The sequence below is a fragment of the Stigmatopora argus genome, chromosome 2 (genome assembly GCF_051989625.1).
Source record: "Stigmatopora argus isolate UIUO_Sarg chromosome 2, RoL_Sarg_1.0, whole genome shotgun sequence".
Taxonomy (NCBI): Eukaryota; Metazoa; Chordata; class Actinopteri; order Syngnathiformes; family Syngnathidae; genus Stigmatopora; species Stigmatopora argus.
In genome coordinates, this window is record NC_135388.1 from 16671706 (window position 1) to 16693159 (window position 21454).

At 37.3% G+C, this 21454-nt stretch overlaps 1 protein-coding gene across 1 annotated transcript in view; it reads left to right on the forward strand.

The window, feature by feature from the left end:
• Window positions 1-21454, forward strand: part of luzp2 (leucine zipper protein 2) — an 82271-nt gene that overhangs the window by 35188 nt on the left and 25629 nt on the right. Inside the window, exons 2-5 of the mRNA XM_077595107.1 lie at window positions 2513-2630; window positions 7909-7979; window positions 10603-10684; window positions 14585-14647. Coding sequence (XP_077451233.1) covers window positions 2513-2630; window positions 7909-7979; window positions 10603-10684; window positions 14585-14647 — 334 coding nt within the window. The remainder of the gene's footprint in view (window positions 1-2512; window positions 2631-7908; window positions 7980-10602; window positions 10685-14584; window positions 14648-21454) is intronic.

Below are 21454 nucleotides of genomic sequence, written 5' to 3' on the forward strand. Positions count from 1 at the left end.
CACTTTTTGCATTGAAAAAAATCTCAAGGGACACCACCATCTGAAAATCATTTAATTTAAAACTACTTAGCCTATATTAACAATAGGCATTGTCATCAAAGTTTTATCAGTAGGATTCACATAAACCTCCAAAATTATTCCAAAATCTAATTTTTCACACTGACCTCATGTCACCAAAGTTAATGCCTATGACCCTGAATAACTTTCGGTTCGAGTGATGCAAAAGTAAGTCATGAAATTTTTAATACTTACATATTATGACTTTTCTCCAAATACCACTTAAATCTCCTAATATTATGCAAAAAAATGTGCCCACACACAGACTACATCGCCAAAAGTTGATGCCCTAGAAACCAAACAACTTCCGGTTCATGTTAGAGAAAACTAAACAACAAAATGACTGTTTCACAATTTGAATCTTATAATAGTAAAATCTATAATTTAACGTTCATTTTGTTTTGATTTTAACCTTGTAATAGTTCAATTGTAATCTCGTTAATTCAGATTTTTCTCTCTGGATATTACATTGTATGACTTCTTGCAATTTCCCGCGGCACACTCGACCAATGCTCATGGCACACCAGTGTGCCGTGGCACAGTGGTTGGGAAGCACTGTTCTACACTTGCTCTGGCTCTAAAGGTTCAGAAACACTTATCCTCAGTAATAGGATGAAATAAATAGAGAATCCCCTTCAGCTTGTAAAGTCTGATGAGTTTCATGCAGACCGCCTGAGTCTTCTTACAAATTGAAAATGCCTAAAATGAAATATTTCATTTTTTTAGACGTTGTCTTTGTTATTCCAGAATGTCCACCTTAAAGATAATTTGTTTTTGGAGACATCTTGTTGGTGCCAAGGAATCAAATGAAATAATTTTCATCCCACTCATGTTCTTTTGCTAGCAGTCACCAACTAGTTGGGCTATTAATAAGAGTATGAAGTATGAAGCAATATTTCAGCTCTTCATTTTTTTTATCATTCATTTTGTGTCCTTTGTCTCTAGCTTGAAGAACCCGTTTTACAACACTTTTCAGACATGTGGAACTATATATATATATATATATATATATATATATATATATATATATATATATATATATATATATATATATATATATATATGTATATATATATATATATATATATATATATTAGTTCTCTTTTCATCACTTAAGATCGTTTGATGATACCAGTTGAATGTGTAATGGACTAATAGCATAGAAAGAGCTTTTGAGCCATTGACTGGAACACACTGGTAGTGTGTTAAGCCCTAAACTAGCATCCAGTCGGTGCAACATAAAATGAGACCACACAGAGTAGGGATCACTTTTACAAAAATTTAGTTACTTATTAAACTTTGCTAAACTAACAAAATTGTATGTGGTTGAAAAAGTAAAGATAAATGACAGATTACATGCATTGCTCCCTGCTCTATGTAGAGGAAGTGATACAAATTTGCAGATGAAGTGAACAATAAGATCTCACCATATAAGATAAAATGCACACCATCCAAAACACTAATGATCAAGAGTCATTTTGAATGAGAAATTAAAAATTTCAAAAAGAAAATGGCAACAAAGAGGAGCTTGAAGACAGTAAAATAAAACTTAACCCTACAGTGTAGGGCCTACACTGTTGGCAGCCAGGCTTTCAAACGGCATCTTTAATCAGGAACCATGACATTATACGTGGACAGATCCATAAGAAGACAATTCTCTAATTCTGTGAAAGAAGGTAATAGGACCCTTAAATGAGGGCTTTTGCAAGAGTGGTGGTGTAATCTGAGTGCACATGGTTATCTCTCTCTTGTGCCCTTTGACTGACTAAGCGACCAGTCTAGGACAGACTTCTATAAAACCAAGTGCTCCGACAATGAGGTGCAATACATAGGTAGGGTGTGTGTGTGGACGTGTGTGCGTGTGTGCCCATGTGTCTGTGTGCATGGGTTCCACAAAAAAAATCAATAGATTCTTGAAAATTAGTTTAATAGAAAAGTCACTATACATTGAAGTTATTGCCGAGGCTAGGTGAGAAGTATTTAACAATATAAGGCATTATTCCAAATCTACTCAGCTCTTCATACTTCATTTTTGTGAAGGTTAAATACAAATAATGTAAATCAAATGAAATGTAACCTCTGCAGTATTGTTCACTAGCTGCTTAGTTAGTTTCTTCGAGACTAAGAGGATGTGACAATACACCCACTGCTTACCCACAATTCCTTAATAGCTGACTGGACCCTTTCCAATATTAAAACGGAACAGCAGGGGCATGCCTCTGACATCTCTCTCAAACAGTCTTTACTAAAACTATTGATGGGAAAGAATAAGTTGTACAGTTAAATCCTTTTGTGTAGTTTATTTGTTTTCTTTATAGACTGTTTAGCAGTATTTTCCCTGTTGCTTTACACTGCCTATGATGTTGGTGCTTCATCTTGTGCTATAAGTGGCAGTAAAGGCTGACTGTCAGTCTGAAATAGACATTAAAAGTAACTTTTCTTTCTTCCCAAAAAGACATGGCTATGATGTGCTGGAAAAGAAGCTAAAGGAAGTCTTCAACGAAAGAAGCAGCATCTTGCACCAACTTTCCAAGACAACCAAGGAGCTGTACAGCATAAAAGGCAACATTCAGGTTGGACGATTTCGGTTTCTCTCTGAAAGATATTACAAAGTTTTAAATGTTTTTAAACAGAAATGATATCAGTTTTTGTATTGTTTATAAATATCGCCCTATTTCGCAAACCTCAATTGCATCTGCTTCCTGAAACTTTTTCTAGGATTGCCAGACATTCTTTGAAAAATTGAGTCATCCTCTCTTCAGAAACAAAAGTATGCATCCCGTTTTGGGCTTACAAAGGATGCGCTTTGTCCTATATTGTCATGAAACTCATAAATAGTGTACAATTTGAAGATAGAAAAGAGAAAATGCAGGGAAAGGATTCCCCCACGTCTCCTGGTTTGTGACCAACGAGCATGAGTATGACAATGACAATTGAAAATCCTGCTCATCTCATTGGTCGAGGTATTGTCGCTTATCAGGAAGGCAGCAAAGGAAAACATTGAAACATGGATGACCAAAACATACTGGTTAAATACTTCTACACACAATTTTTTAGAGTAATAAAATGCTTTGATATGCCAATTACTGTTCCAATAAACAAAAACAAGATCATGATTATGAAATCCCCTAAAACGTCAATACATATCTCATATACGTTATATTATTTTTAAATTGTCTCACTATGTAGACTCCTCTGCCCTCCCATTGGATGTCTCATGAAAAAAAACTCCATGTTTTTTGTTGTTGTTGTTTTTTATTTCCCCAACCAACGCAAACTCAATCAACCACACTTAATTAATTTTGACATTATTCGCAGTTCTATATATTTCATTTTGGGAAAATATTATTCCATTAAATCCAAGAAGCATCGTGGGTGTAACCAGGATACGAACAATATTTACAACTGTAAGACAATAATTTTAAAATGGGTGTCCTTTTAAGCTTTTTAAATTAGTTTTGTTTGTGAAAAGACCAATTTTGTAATTTTGTAGTTCGGTCATGTTTTAATCTGGACATGTACAGAAAAGCAATTTACCCAAATATTTGTTTTTTTCCAGTACAATATGTCTATTTTATGCAGGGCCTCAGCACTAAATATACTAAAATAAATCTTTCACGCATTGCAATATTTCACAAAAATCAGGAGACGGGGAAATTTTCCCTAATGCACATGCTCCTTCCTCTTTAATTGAAAAGACAAGAAAAAATACAAATGAAATTCTACTTTAAAAAACAGATTTCATTGTGCTCCTTCATTCTAAATGTTGTCTGTCTGATGGATTTCACTGTGTTTTGAGGAAAATATAAGTAAATCAGCTATCAAAGAAAAGATTCATGCCAAGAAAATGTGTGTGTGGGAGGTGTGGGGTGTTTGTGAGTGTGATGTCCTATTTATATGTGGCTATCAATTTCCCCCATGGCAAAATTGGATGTCTTTCTATTGCAGCCAACTACGTTAGGTTCGCTCTGGGCCTTTGGCCAACTTGATGGACATGGCCGAGATTGCGTTTAGAGGAAAATATATTTTGAAGAAAAATTTAACACACATAATACCAGTATTGCTGTTTAGGAGAGAATACAAACATCGGAAAGAAGAATATTTGAATTAGCCACTGATAAGATCAGTTGCTCTCAAGTTTCAGGCCAAGACTCAAACATTAACATTTTCTTGATTGAAGAGATTTATTATTGGCAGTCATATCCACACTCCCATGCCTTTGTGTGATCACCTTCACCAATTTGAAACAGAATCAATGTTTTTTTATTTTTTTATCCGTGTTTAAAACATCATTCAAAAAAAGGTTGATTGATTCAAATGAAATATCACAAAATGGTTGGCAGGAATTTACAGATTTAATAACATTTCAGTGTGCATAAAGTTAACTCACAGACACAGTGCAAACAACAACATTGGTTGAAGGAGCAACTAAATTGACAGACTTTGGTTTCAAGTGTAACAAAGTCACAGCATATCATTTGAAAAATAAGTAGTAATTGTCTCTAGTAATAGCATATATTAGTATTTGTTGTTTTTTGAAAATGCCGATGAAATTTTAGAGCAGGAGAGAAGCACACATTTTCCTGTGTTTTACCGTACTGAAATGTCTTAATTAACTAGTTTTACACAATCCAGCAGCAATGCCAAAGGGTGTTGGGAGAAAATTCGTAAGACGTCACTGGTAATGTCGGCAGAGCCCTTTGTCATTAAACTTGTTGGATGACCCACAGTGCTTGTGGCAGGTGTGAATTTGCCCTTTTCCAAACAACTTTGAATCCCAGTTCACAAAATAAACTGCTGTGAAGTAAGAAAATGTAAGGCACCAATTTTATTTTGTCTATCTTAATTTGTGAAGATACATATCATTTGTTTTTTGTTTGTTTTGAAGATTGTATTGTCTTTTAAGGATGTGTTTACCTTATTCATTCATTGTTAATTGTCAAATTACTTTCTGGTCAACAGATAAACCGAGTGGGTCATAAAGCCCCACTTGCACCATGCTTGCACAACACACAGAACGAACCTGAAGTTGTAGCTGGCATTGTACTGCATTTATTACACGCTTTAGTGGTTGTGTCTGGACATGTCAGGATCGTGCAGGTGCCTTGCCAAAACTGAGTGTTTGAATAAATATGCATTTTTTGCCATGAACAGAATAATCTGTTATAAAACAAATCTTGATATCTGTTTCATTTTTAATAGTATATCCAAAAGATCCTAAATTGAGCTGCCTGATGTCTTCACTTGTCTCTCCGGTAGAGAGTAGTCTGCCTTTCGTTCAATGTCAGCCGGGATAGGCTCCGGCAAAAAGATCCTAAATCCATATTTACTTTCATACTAAAAGATAATTAGACATAATTCCAGTAATACCTTGAGATATGAGTTTAATGTGTTCCAGGAGCGAGCTTGTATGTCAATTTTCTCATATCTCAAATCAATTATTTTCCAATAGAAATGAACTAATTACAAATCAATTTGTTTCTACCCTGTGTAAAACACCCAAAAACAGGATATTACAATGGAAAAACATATTTTTATTGTTTCTAATTCACCACCTGCTCACAAAGTAACAAATATCTATCTATCTATTTCGGACCATCTGAGCGAGTCAAGTCAAAGTGGAGTTGCAAGTGGTCTAATGTGCAAATTGAGTCGACTCAAGTCACTCCGAGTAATCCAATTCCACTTGTCTGCCCTCAAGACCAATTTGGCATAGCCTCGAGCCATTTTAAACATGATGTCCCAAGATTGGCATACCATTCTTTGGGTATGTTCGCGTATTTCTCTTAGCAGCACCTCTCAAGCTCCTCCATGATGGATAAAGCGCGTCTGTACACATCTTTTTCATCTTTTTCATCATCTTAATGTTCTTCTGGTGCCTTTTGGCAAAATTTTGGAAGGCTTCCATTTGCTTTTTTTTTACTAAGGAGTGGCTTCTGCCTGGCCACTCTACTATACAGTATAGATTAATGGAATGGTGCAGAGATGGGTTTCCTTTGGAGGCTTCTCTTCTTTCTTCAGAGGAGGACAAGAGTTCTTACAGAGCAATAGCCAAGGGATAGTTGGAAGACCCCCCTCCATACACTCGGACAAATCAAAGCACTGTTTAAAATTGTGGAAATGGTGAAGCAGTGTGGATGCTTTCTAGCAGCATGGCAAAATTGCTCCTTTGCTGAATCTTGAGGCAAGTGCATGACTGCTTAACATGAATGAAGTTTGGAATTTTAATCTTTGGGCTTTTTTGTGAACTTGAAATGTTTTGCCATGCTTGTGTAAGTTTTTTCCCTTATGTTTCTGCTTCTCTATTTACACAGTCATAAAAGTCCACATGTAATTATTCAAAGTACGTGTGTAAATTTAATCTGCATTTGATAGGTCACCAGTTTAGTCAGCATGCAAACAAAAATCACGTGATAAGCCACTGTTCACAAGAAATCCTAACCAAGACAAGCACTGTAGTACAAAGGAAGCTTATCAGCATGTTAAACATCAGTCAAGTTTTAAAATAATCTCATGTGACATGTTCCATGATGGTGGTTCAAACTCAAAAGATTTGTGTTATGCATCATTTTATGAAAATGGGTCATATTCTAAATTGTACAACAAAGGCTTTAGAAGTTCCGCTGTAATTCAAGACACATTTCCACTTTCATTGCATAACTCAAAAAGGCTTTGGTTGATTTAATATTCATTTGTCAACAGTGCCTACCTCATTCCTGAACAATGTGAATGAAGGCCGTTGCAGAGTGAGAAGAAACAATCCCCTACGACCAGAATAAATAGGGTGTATAGAAATGTGATTGCCACAGAATTCACTTGAAGCATGTTTTTCAAAAAACTATCATTTTGGAGCAAATAGCCTTTCTAATGCTTGGGGAATAGTAGCCGAATCTGTAGAAAAACAAATACCTTTAAGGAACTGTCAAGCAATCAGGGACTAAACCAGAATTAGTCCTAATAAAAAAAAAATCTGCATTTCTGCTTCTACCCCTTATTAGGAAGAACCAAGCCAGATCGTTTGAGGCTATATTTTGTTCATTCTGGGGCATCAACATTTCAACATCTGCTGCATAATTATATGTTGTTGGCATGCATCCCAATTATTTGAAGCTTCATCTGGTTTTGCTAGGACTTCAAGGATATTTTATTACAGATACATTCAGCATCAAACTGTTTTCTAATTAAAGCATAGTCCTTTGGGTGGAATGGGTTTAGCATATTTGTTTGCGTGACACTCACTTAGGTGTCAACGACTGCTACAACTTGGGCTTTTCCAGATGAGAGGTCGCCACTGTGATTCAACTTTTTCCATTCCACCCTGTCCTTTTCATCACCTACACCAGCCACTCTCATGTTCTCCTACACTACATCCATACATGTATCTTCTCCTAGGTCGACCTCTATTCCCTGTTTCCTGGCAATTCCACCCTCAACATCCTTCTACCGATATACGTAGTCCCTATCTCTCTTCCAGACATGTCCAAACTATCAAAGTCTGCTATCTCTGACCTAGTCTCCAAAATATCTAACCATTACTGTCCATCTCATTTTTAATCCTATCCAACCTGGTTACTCCAAAAGAGAACCTCAGTGTCTTCATCTCTGCTACTTCTAGCTATGCTTCCTTTCTTTTTCTTAGACCTACTTCCTCTAAGCCATACAGAATGTCTGTCCTCTAGACCTTTCCCTTAATCATCGCTGATACTCTGCTATCATATAACACACCTGATACTTTCCTCCAGCTAGTCCAGCCTGGTCGGACACATTTTTTTTTTACTTCCTTCTTCCCATAGGGGTCATTGTGTAATAATGCAAATGCAAACATCTTTTTTTTGTCTTTCTCCCTTTTAGTCATTGAAAAACGGTGACTCAGTCACCAAGAAGGACGTGCAAAGGATTTTGGAGCTCAGCCACAAACAAAGGTAAAGACGCATCAGCAAATACTTTGCACTTGAAGTCGCAAGCACTCCCTATTCAAATACTAATATTGAAAATGTATGTAACATATTTAATTATAAAATAAAAATTTACAGTGAGGCGTTGTGAAATAATTCAATAATCCCCTCGCCACCAGTAACATCAATCACTTAACAAGTGTTTTTCTTGGGATTCATGCTCACCACAATCCACCATATATGAAGTAAGATACGGTCGCAAAGAAACTCTCTTGTTTTGGCAATATATCTTTTTGTAAGTGAGCTGGAAAACTGTTTACCTAAAGTGCTCCACCAGTTAGGATTGTCTGATTAATGTAGTGTGTAATGAGACTCTTAATGATTAGGAGTCATCCATGGCCTGCTTGCTCTCTGAAACGTCAGACTGATTAAAGCCCAGCCTCCTACATGCAGTATCTTGATAGCCAATCAATAGCCTTTCACCAATGCATGGCAGGTCTCATCGGATGAAGCTGAGAATCATAGAGCAGCGCCTAAGCTCTGTGTTTCTTATCGAGCACTGGACTGGAATATTTGGAGCAATTGTTATTAATTCGCCAGTGGTTTCCCACTTGTGCTAAGTGCAATCATTAACTGATTCCGTCATTATAAAAGACGTAATCAATCAAAAGTTGCCTGTTTTTGACATCTCTTTCACTACCCCATTGTACAATTTTAAATTGGCGTGCTCTACTGTTCTGTTCTTTACCGGCTGGATCAGTTATGAGATTTCAAACAGCAACAAAACTGAGAAAATATGGTGAATGAGCCTTTCATAAAGCTATTTGACCTCTTGTGTCATTTTCACTTCTATCTGGCTCTGCGTGAGTCTCACATTCGCAGTGCCCTTTCCTGTCGATGTGGACGAAATATATATATTTTTCATTTTGCTTGTAAAAGTCTGTTCAAGTAAGGGACACATGAGATGAGACTAAAAATGAAATGCCAAAGCAGCCGTGGGTGGCCGGTCGCTGAAAAGGAAATTGTTTTCAAGGATTTTGCCAATGCCAAAACATAAGACCACTGGCATGTAATAACTTTGTGCTGCTTATTAAGCAAATAGATTCTTTCAATACCATCAATGAAAGAACTATACAGACATAGCCGCTCAACTCTTCCAATGACTGTGTATACGTACTCGCCATGTAATGCCACAATTGTGCTTTAACATAAATGTTTCCAACTGATTTTACACTTTTTTCCAAAAAAATTTAAACTGTTTAATTTGAATTACTACTGTTATAGTATTGGAGCATCAGCATCAGATTGCCTTTTGCATTCATCTCAAAATCATATTGCACTTAGCATGAGTAGAGTCTGTATAGTACTAAATGTATTATGATGTACAATAAATAATTCATACTATGGTCTAATCATATCCACACACTCATGAACTTAATTCCATTTACATTTGTCATGGCCCCTTTAATTAAAAATTACTTTAATATGATTTGGAACTAAATAGCCACAAGAGAGACATGAAGTAATATTGCACTTGATTCAGAGGCCATTAGGAAAATAGATGGAAAAACAAAGGTTTTGACATTGTAGCAGGAAAATTTCAGTAATATAATGAAAACTTGCTGACGAATTCAACATGTTTAATTCAAGTAGTGAAACATCTCTTCATTTACTAAGCCTTGTGCAAAACATATTTGCATTACTCAACCTTGAAATTGAAATAAACTACAAATATTGATGTAAAATGAAAGTAAGAAATATTTATTTCATTATTCTTTGGTTTGCAAATTTTTAAGTGAGAATAGGTATGTATAAATTGTTATTCATGTTTTCCATCTGCCTCATGGTGATAAATGTACCCTACATTCAAGTGTAACTCGCATGGGCCACCAAAGAAATATATTTAGTAGTATGTATTAGGAGCGTTCCGGTTAAGTGGTTACCAGGTCGGCCTCATGGTTTTGGGTTCCTGGGTTCGATCCCAGGTTAGTCTTCCCGTGTGGAGTTTGCATGTTCTCTCTGGGCTTGCTTGGGTTTTCTCCCAGTACTGCAGTTTCCTCCCACATTCCAAAAACATGCATGGTAAGTATGTTGAACACTCTAAATTGCTCCTAGGTATGAGTGTGAGCGTGAATGGCTGGACACCAATTCATGGTGTCCCCCACCTGGTGCCCAATGTCAGCTGAGATAGGCTTCAGCACCCCTCGGGACCCCTGTGAGGATAAGCGGTTCAGAAAATGAATGATGTATGAAGCAGGGCGGCTCGGTGGAACAAATGGTTAGCGCATCGGCTGCACAGCTCTGGGTTCCTGGGTACAAATACAGGTCACGTCCCCCTTTGTGTAGTTTGCATGTTCTTCCAAGGCCTGCGTGGGTTTCCTCCAGGTACTCCGGTTTTGTCACATTCCAAAAACATGCATGGCAGGCTCCAGCACACCCCGCGACCCTAATGAGGATAAAGCAGTTCAGAAAATGAGATGAGATGAGAGGGAGTATGTATGAAGCACATCATTTTACATGTTATAGATAAAGAGCTTGAGGGAACATTGTGTCAAGTATAGCTTTCCAGGGTAGAGCCACTGTGCATCAAAGCATCTAAGAATATGCATAAGGTGTGCTAACAGTTTCTCATTTGCTTCTCAATTGACAGAGACGAGATGAAGTCCCTCCAGGCTGCCCTGCAGAAGCAGCTGGATGAGGCGAATGACAGAGCTGAGAAGCAGCAAGCCACAGTAAGACAGACCTGACCAGCAACATCTGGTCATTTCCAACTTGTCCTGTCACCTGTCACATGGGCCCCTCGGTGATCCAGGCTTATTAGCCAGTAGCTCTCTCTGTCAGCTCCTTCACTCAACACTTGACACTCTTAGAAAATGGCCAGAGAAAATGGTCTGTCCCCTTCATTCAAACACCAACTAAAGATTAATAAGTGTGAGCAAGGGCAGCAAAATGGGCCTGTGTTTAGTTTGGTTGCTTCCCTACAACGAGGTTGGTGTTGGCTTGTGCTATTTTCTACCTAAATCGAGCAACTGCATGCAGCACCTTCATATTCACTATTCACAAGTCAGAATTTTTTAACCATTACATCTGAGAAATGTTTTTGTTGCGATTGGGGCATATGCATCTCCTTTAATGTTAATTTAAATTGACTCTGCACTATTCTGTTGAGACATAATGAATTTAGGATATTTGGCCGTGTGCTAATTTACTTGACAATATATATCTAAAAGCTAAATAAGAGGGATTTTATCTTCATGACTTTCCTCTAAATTAACAGTCTTTTTGCGGGGATGCCAAACATATTCTTCAATTTAGCTTTAGTCACCTGTGGTTTTTAAAACAAATTCTCCAAATCAAATTAAATGAACAGATTAATGTCTGTCTATGACTACCTTACTGAATGTTTTTTTTTTCGAGGCTGAATGAATCATTAACAAGCATGGATTGAATTACGATGCGAAACACATGTCCAACCAATATCTTTTCCATTCAATTTAACATCCAGAGCAAAGATTACTGTCTTAGATGACAGTAATCTTTGCTCTGGATTTGTAGCCTTGATCCACAGCCAAAGGAAAGCACCATGTTCCTCAGCTCTACAAGTCAATGAAGTAGGAAGGGTATAAAAGAACTACTTTTGGGAGTATCTCCACCGGGATAAAAGCTGTTGTTTCCCGAAGGGTACACATACGTAATTTCATTTTCTGAGTGTATGGAAAATTTACCTCACCGCTGTGTATGTTTTAAGCTTATTTTGACGTTTGTCCACAAGGCTTGATGGAGCGAACAATTCCTGTGCTGTAATTATCGTATAAACACACCATCAACGATTTACGATGAGGTTAAATGCAAGGCAGAACACGCTGTGAATTTTCCTTTCATACTCGTGAAAAATATGGCTAATTTTTATGCTTGTTCAGAGGGTGACTTGCACATTGTAAAAGAGTTAAACTAATAAATAATAATAAAAGCAAAAATTAAAAGAAAAGAAAATAAGAAGTACCCGCTTTCGTGTAGTTGAACAATAATCAACATTGCGATGCATAAAATCATGTACCTTCACTGTTTTGGGCATTTGTGTTAAGCTCCAATGTATATTTTTGTTTTTTTAGTATAAAATCCATGTGGATTTATGCTATCAATCTTCCCCTTTTGAAATTCACAATTATAAACACAAATGGAAAAAAAGAGGGGTGTCCCGGCGGCCCAGTGGTTTGCACGTCGGCCTCACAGTTCTGGGATCAAGATTTCAATTACAGCTCGCTCCTCACTGTGTGGAGATTGCATGTTCTCCCTGAGCTCACGTGGGTTTTCTCTGGGTACTCTGGTTCCTTCCCACATGCCAAAAACATGCAGGGTAGGCTGGTTGAACCCTCTAAATTGCCTCTAGATATGAGCGTGAGCGTGAAGTGTTGTTCGTCTCCTTGTACCCTAGGATTTCCTGGCCACCAGTTCCGGTGTGTCCCCCACCTGGTGCCCATAGTTAGCTGGGATACGCTCCAGCATGAATGAATGAAAAAAGAGAGGAAAAACACCAAGCATTATGAGGCCATACTATACAATTCCTTTTCAGAAATAGGCTCTGACAGGTATTATATAAGGTGTGTTTGCCTACTCACTTGCTGGCTATAGTGCCATTTGTAAAGTTTGGGTAATGCAACTTCAAACATGGTTTGTTTCTTTTCTATTTACTTTTTAGGAAGTGGGACTGGTGCTCTATTCAGTAATTTTATAAAAGTAATGTTTCCCGGCCACTCTTAATTGTTTTATTTTTTTTCCTTTCAGTAGTTTACAATTAGTTGCTGTTCTAGCTAACTCACAGGAGATCTGGCTAATCAAGGCTGCCGATCGCAATACAAATGTATCAAGAGTAAGGTGTCCTCCTATGCTTGTACAAATCCAACAATCATCAGTGATGAATGAACTTGACTATATCAATTTGAACAAGATTCTCAAGAACTGTTGGCACAGGGACGATCCAAGATACGCTGTTGAGACTATCTCTTGGGATCCTCCCGAGAAAGCTAGATGAAGTGCCTGGGGAGAGAGAAGACTAGGCTTCCCTGTTGAAGCTGCTGCCCCCGCGAGCCGACGTCAGATAAGCAGGAGAAATTGAATGGATAGATGTCTTCTGGCCATGCCATTTTTAGACTGCATAGCATAAGATGCATGGTATGCCACCATCCCTTGTCAGTGAAAGCATGATTATTGAAGTCTTGTAAAAGTAATTTGCAATATGTTTTTTTAAAGTGACTTATGAGTCTTATCTATGTATTTGAAGTCAATCAAAATTACATTGGCGTCTTTTCTGTTCCTTTATAGAATATAACCTGGGGATTGCTATCCGGTGGGGAATAGGCAATCCCTGACCAGGCTGTTCTCATTTGTGGTTCCCAGATGATGGGATGAGCACTTACATGCAGACAGAGTAGAGGTGTCTTTTCCCATCTTACCAATTTTCTTGAAAATGAATCTACCCACCCTACTTTCTTATAGAATAGGTTATCAATTCAAACTCCTACCCTTCTGCACCTGGTATTGATTCATCTTTTGTCATAGAACTGATTGAGTACATTATTTCTAACCCATCCTATTTAAGAGTGCTGTTTGCTGCTTTGAATAAAATAAAAAGACACAGTTATTATTTAAGGAAAAAATTGTAAGACACCATAAAAACATTCAATTCAATTCAATATGTTACTAATAATATAATTAATTAGATTAGGTAATTCAAGTGACATGTCCAATTAGAGATGATGAGTTAATAAGAACACAATGAAATTCAGGAAAATGAATCTTAAAATTTAAAGTTTACAAAGAAATTGGCATGATGTGTTCTATTAAACTGGGTTCCTTGGCTGTGACAAAGGCTGGATGGTCATTTGCCTTATTCTGGGATCTGGGTCAACTGACTTGGTTTAGGTTACAGTTCCCTACAGGTGTCTTTCTGATTAAAGATCAATGATTACATGATGATTGACTTCTTGCCACCAGAACTCCCTTGACGACCTGTCAAAGGGTCATCATCTGCCTGCACTTCTCTCTTGATTGTCGGAGAATTGCTCTTGTTTGTTTTTTGGGCCACCATTCTGTTGTTTTTCTCTTGTTTTGGTGTTAAAGAGGTGAAACATTGATTTGGGTGATAGCCTGAATGTCCTTTTTATTTTTTCCCAAGGTTTTTTAGTTGGTTCAGGTCATGACTTTGTAAAGATCAGTCAGGTTATTTTACGTACACCAAGCTTTCACAACCATGTTTTTACTTCACTGTGTACACTGCTGGAATGTGGAATTGGCCATCCTCAAACTGTTCCGACCAGATCAGAAGGCTGGATGATTCAACATTTTGGAAAATTCCATGCATCTGCAGCTCTAAAGGGTAAAATAGGGCATTCCTGTTCCAACCTGACTGTGCTATGGTGCTCAATGGGAGATCCTTAAAGCCCTGTCAACCATTGTCAACAAGATACTGTACATATAATATGTATGCACAGAAAGTGACAACCATATTGTGTATTTGGAGAGATGGACAGTATATTTGTCCTTTTCCTTATTGCTATGGAAGAACGTACACCTATTTGGGTTTTGGGCAAAAGAACATTCATAATGACAGGAGCATTTTGTTCTGTCTTCAGGTTAAACTGATTAAAGCAGAGATGGAGAAGAAAACCAAAATCATTAAGGATTTACAGCAAGAGGTGAGTAATCTATGAAATATTCAAGGTTCATTTGAACACTTGAACACACAAGTGTTTTTTCTTTTTTTTATTGATCAGTTTTTATCTATTTGGAATGAACTTTTGTATGAAACCGCAAATAAGGTATTAACCTTCATCCCCATCTATACATTCTATTGATATAAAGGAACTATAATTGCAGTGGCAGCTGGTGATTAAAAAAAACAGAGTGGGATGCACACTTGCATGTAGTATTGTATGTTGGCTGCAAAGTGTCAGTCATATAGCAATTTCTGAATATTTTGCAAAAGGAAACAAAAGAATAAAAGCACAAATTGCAATTGCAACAACATGAATGCAAAAGGGCAACAATGAAAGCAGACTAATACAATGTAAGTAGACATGAGGACAACAACTGCTGCCACATACACACTATCAGTAAAAAATATTTATACACAAAAAAGTAATCTCACAGTAACATATTCTTGGGTAGTAAACATTACCAGCTAACATCATACAATAATCTTTGCTGGATGACTACTTCTGAAAAGCCTAAGGCCTAAAACTGAGCAGTGTTTAATAAAAGCGAAGTATAAATCGTTAATGGATGAGTGGTTTGCACGTCAATCTCACAATCCCAAGATCAAGGGTTCAATCTCAACATCTGACATTCTTGTGTAGAGTTTGTATCTTTTCCCTGTGGCCGTCTGGGTTTTCCCTGCATAATCTGATTTCCTCACACATCTTAAAAAGCATACATTCTAAGATAATTGACCATTTCAAACTGCCCCTAGCTGCTGAACAATTCAGGATGTAACGTTCCCTCCTTGCCATAGTTAGCAGAGATAGGGTCCAGTACCCTCGCAAACTTCATGAGGATAAGCGGCAATGAATGAATAGGTGTCCGGAGCCTCAATAGATAAAGCATTCATTCATTCATTTTCAATTTGTGTCCTCAAGAGTTTTGTGGGTACTGGAGCCTATCCCAGTCAACAAAGGGCAGTGGGCAAGGAACATCCGGAAGTGCTACCCAGCCAGTCACAGGCCACAAAGAGATGCATGCTTTTGGGATGTGGGAGGACACCGAAGCACAAAACAAAACCCATGCATGCAAGGGGGAACATGCAAACACCAACCAGGGAGGTCAGAACCCTCTGTGGAATGATCCCTCAATCTCAGAACTGTAAGGGGAGTGTGCTAACCACTTGACCACCAAGCCACCCTTGATAAACAATTAAATGCAAATAAACAGTTGTTTGCTATTTGTCAGGTTGTCTTTCATGCTGTGTCCGATTGGGTTTCCCTGCCTTAGTAATTTTCTTTTGACCGTAGTTTTATTGTTACTTTCTCGAAGTGGTTCTTTTAGGTTAATTTTTATGTAAATACATATTTTTTAAGGTTTCATCAGTTTTCCTTGTGATTCCCTGCACCGTCCATCCAAACGCGAGCCAGCTGAGCGTAGCAGTTTAGAGGACTGCTCTTTGTTTCTCCTATAATTTGTTTAGTTTGTTATACGTTTTTTCATTATGTGTCCCTGACACAGGCCACGATGCTTGCGATGCACTGGCAGATGTCTCAACCAGTTGCTCCGTCCTCATATGATTGCTTAATTGCTGACATTTGCTTTTTTCTGTCCCAGATCTACATCACTTAGAAAATGCCCTTCCAAGGTTTCTGGGCCAATGTAATCACATACAGTAAGGATCGTTTGTGCTCAGCAGAACATCTCTGACATCTGTGATGACCTGACATTTAAACTGGGTGCATGCAGAGAATCTATTAGCGTGTCACTTACCCAAATGTATTGTGCTCAGAAAGTCAAACAGCAACAGTGTTAAACTATTGGGGTAAAACCTTTAAGGTCTGCCACAATGAGTTGAGAACAAATCCCATCCAATTTTATTAACTTTAAATCCAGTTCAGGATCAAACTGTTGCTATTAATATAAGCCATATTAATTGCACAGGGCATATCATGAGGAAAATCATACATGAAGAAAATCACACAATGAGCATTTTGAAATTTTTACCCAAAAATTATATTTATCTTATAAAACTAAAAGAAATATCTCATTTTGTAGCTATTTTTAAAAATCTGCTTTCATAAAAATAAGATGTGAAATTTCAGAGTCAAGCTGGAATGGCCCTCTTTTCTTGTAATTATCCCATTTTAGTCTTAGTCGTTAAACGTGGGTTGTGATCTTCCACACAAATCTTGTGTGATTTGAGGTAGCGTAGCGTTTGCAATTTAATCAAAAAAATAATAATGGTAATTACATGTTTTCTGGTTTACAAAGAAAATTGAAAACTGTCTCACAGTACATGGGGCCTGCTGAGTTTCATCAGCCATGCACATTGAATTGTAATAGACAACTTTGCCACACATTACTTTCATTGTGTGCGATGCTTTTGTACTATTTCATTCTGGTTTAATTAAGGATCAATTAATAAATTAATAATTTCAGCAATGACATTAGGATGATACAAATATGACTAAACAGATAAACTTGAATGAACATGAAATAAAACACAATTAAATTAACCCATTGTGCAGATATAAAAAAAAGAAGTTGCAGTTTTTTTTGGTTTTTTTTACATTTGCACAATTGGGTTATTGGGCATTTACTCTAAAAGTGAGCAGGAGAGAAGTGTTAGTGTTCACTTTCTTAGCCATATTGAGAACTTACACCTTTTTGACGATAGTCCTCATTCTCTGTTGCGGTTTAGGCGTAGTAACATTGACGCTTGTCAGGCATAGCGAGTGTGAGGGCGATCCTACCTGCATGATAGATCAAAACTATTCTTTGTATTGAATTTTATCAAATAAAATACCCCAAAATCGCGACGTATGTTTTTTCCCCTTTCATGTAGCATTTTTTGTCCAGTGCGACTTTTACTCGGGTGTGATTTATAGACGTAAAAATACGGTAATCGGACGCTCTTCCTATAACCCTGAAAATTTTCAGGAAATAGACACATTTTCGTCTTGTTACAGCAGATAGCACAATAAGAAACAGCAAGCTAACATTAATTTTTAATGAGGTGAAAAGATGCATGAAAAAAGTTGCCTTTTTTCCCAGCAAATTCACACAAAACACTTAGCTGTGGGATGTTAACAATATAAAGAATTAATAGTGTTCTCATTCCGTAGCTGGTATTACTCGATGACTCAATAATGACAGCAAGAACAAAGTCTGAGCACCATCAAGATGTCAGAAGTAATTTCACACATATGATTGCTGAAGAGCACTAGTGAAAAATGGAGCTTTAAGTGAAATGGAAAGGGATGAAAAGTGAGGTAATGTCACTTTTTACTCAGAGATGGCAGGTGATAGACAGTCTAATGGACTTTGTTCATAAATAAAAGAAAGTAGGGCTGACTTGTTTTGCAAAGGATGGGAAGGAGAAAGTTCTATTTGCATTCCGATGATTGCGTATTATGGCTTGGTTAGTTTTGGGATTACATTGGACCCTTAGCTCAACAACAGGAATGTGATTTTAAAAATCTGTTATTTAAATGTATTGCAAAAAAGTTAGCAAAACTTGAAGAAATAAGTGGTGTGTCAAAAGTAGATGGCCCTGACCTTTTAACACATTTTTTCCATTGTCCATTATTTTCTTTCACAGAATTTTCTTTCATAATTTTATTTTCATCTAGCATAATACTCACAAACCACACTTCTTAATCCTTTTTTTAATACAGTAGCAGGAGCCTTGGGTGTAAATTGAAATTCTATGCAGATTTACTCTTACCTGTAGTAACTCATGCTTGTGTCCATCCCTTCAACACATACAAATTAGGTTTCGTGTTGGTTGTGTGATATTAAGGAGTGGTTAGTGTATCAGCCTTACAATTCTGGGGTCAAGGATTTGATCCTAGACTGTTGACGCACAGAACTTAAAATAATAAAGTATTGCATTTCTATTCTTTTGCAGCTCTCTTGATCAAAGCGGATAGAAAGGATAAAAATGACTTTGAAAGTGTTTTGGAAAATATTTGATACTGAACTGAGTAGCTATTAGTGAAGGTGTACGGAGGAAATCTCAACGTGAGTGGTATGACATGCGAGATGGCTCGAAATGGAACAAGGATTTTGTTGTCAACATGGGAGAATTAAAGTTATTTCTTTTCATAGCTTTTGAGAAATTGTGCAGTGCATTTTTTTCAGTGACAGTCTATTGACACTGGCCTCCCTGCAAGAAATCACATGGAATGAACGGTCTTCTTCTTTTTGGGGGTCATCCTTTGTACTCGGCCTGAAGCTAGAAGTTGACTGAATTTATGATGCCTTTATAATGGGCTTTGGCCAAGATAGCCCCTATGAGATGTGATGAGAGTGCTATCCTCTTTTTTTCTTGGTTTGTGCTTTACCACCGTTTTTGTTGTTCGCTGTACATTGGGTGCTGTGGGAATAGGGTCGAATACTGCAAATGAGAATGTAGTATTTTGACTACCAATTTTTAAAGCAATGTTATGCCCGTAGGCCACCTATTGTTATACTAATTGGTATCATATTTGCAGCCAGTCCCATTTTTACTTTTGCTGAACAGAGAATAATGGTGGAGTGGTTTTCTACGGTACAGCTTTGAGCAGTGGGACTGCAAGGAGCTTCTCCCTCCAACATGGAACTCAGTGGGCCCCAGAGGAGATTTGAAGAGGAATGAGATACGTATACTGAAAAGAAAAGAACAGTGGCACGAGTGAGATGCATAGATGGGTCAAAAAAACAACTGATAAACTCTTGGCTGTCAAAAGACTGGAGTTGCAAGTTTTACATTCACCTTGTGATGAATGATATCATGCATGCAGTAATTGTACATCTACAATCCCAGCAATCTCTCACTGGTAAAAGTAGATAATCCCATCCATTTACAGTAGGAGGAAGTGTGCTTTAGTGTACTGTACATATATTGATTACCGTATCTTCTCACATATACACCATATTTGTCACTCCAAAAAATGATGACGGAATCAAGGGTATGGCTTATATTCACTCAAATTAGACTTGACATGCACGAAACTGCAGGGTGACAAGGAGGAAACACCATTAAGCAAGACAATGCGGCCGATACGATCATGTATTTCAAAATAGAGAAAAGATAAACAGATAAACCGCTAGACAACATTTATTCTGACGTCTATGAATGAAATTCTAAGAAAAAAAGCGCATCTTGCATAAAATGTGAAAAAACTCCCTTACCTGCAATTGTTCGCTCAGGGCGCCGCCATCTTACCTAGGGATGACAAACTAGACCACTATGAACACTGTTCATGTGATGGTACTGCTCATGTGACGTCCTTTTTGAATTTGTCAACGTGCAGGCAACACCCTTTCGGAATGTCCAACCCAGCAGACAGTCTTTTAGGATCTACAGTATCTCAGAAAAACGTGTAATTATTTTTCTTAAGATTTTCCCTTCAAAGTAACACAGTTGTACTCCCTATTAAAACCATGAATATAGAGTTGAAAATTGTGAATCAGGGGACGTCTTATAAAAATTCAACGATATTTAGGCAATTTTAAGGGTACAATTTATAAGCGGAGGCGGCTAATATGCAAGGAAATATGTTTACTTGTAGGAGTTTGTGTGGTAGTATTCTATTTTGGATGTTTTGGGTGTATTACTCACACTGCACAAGTTATTTGTTAATTTGTATCTTGTTATTTTGCTTCATTGTATATTGTTAATTTGCCCTGCTGTTTGCAACTAAGTGGGCTTCACAAGGAAGAAACTATCCAAAACAACAAGTGAATAAATACATTTATAGGATAAACAATTGCACAGGCTGCATTGCCAAAAACCTTACAGAATACAGAGGGCATGTTATTTTACCAATGAAATAAATATTTTTGCCATAGCTTGTCTGTAATGAAATCTGCAGAGGCAGTGAAACGTCAATGCTGAATAGAAAAAATGTGGTGCACTGCTTAATACTAATATGAAGACATATTAGCTCAGCATGCCAAGGGGCCGATTATATTAAATCTGCAATACGTTATCCAGTATTCTAATTCACAGAAAAGACAAATCGGTGTTTCTGTTTTTCAATTTGCATATAATATGCATATTTTATTTCCATTCCCCCATTATTTAATTGGTTACAGTACATAAAGTAGCCATTGCAGATCCAGCCATTCATTTTTTTTAGCGCTTACTTAGCTTTATTGTGAAAAAAATATCCTATAATTCATTACACAAAGTAATGAATAAGAATCATCAGGTCTCTAGGAAAAATTACACACACAAAAAAATTGGGGTATAACACTTATTTTAACCCAAAAGACATATTGGTTAAGTTAATCTTTACGGTAGTATTCTGTGACTGACAAGGTCATAGCTCATATTTCCAGTATAGAAATGGAATGTTTCTTCCATATGTGACTTTCACTATGCACACAGTTCACAGATATACTCGCCTATGTTCTTGTTACTGCAAAATGTATTTTATGGGCTGAAGGTAAAGAACCTTGTGCTACAAAATCTTTACCGAGCTTTAATAGACATTTTGTTTGCAGTCAGGGGAAACAGCTTCCCAAATCATTCAAATAATGTTGTAGTGTGGAACGGTTTAACATGTCTTTGTATATATAGAAGGTTTACATATTTCTTGGGAAACTTAGTAAGACTAGCTCAACCCACGATTGACTGACTTTCAACTTTCTCCCTAAGGGGTTGCCACAGTGAAACAGTCGAATAAAAGAGAGGAAGAGAGGGAGAGAGAGAGAGAGAGAGAGAGAGAGAGAGAGAGAGAGAGAGAGAGAGAGAGAGAGAGAGAGAGAGAGAGAGAGAGAGAGAGAGAGAGAGAGAGAGATCAAAGTACTCATTG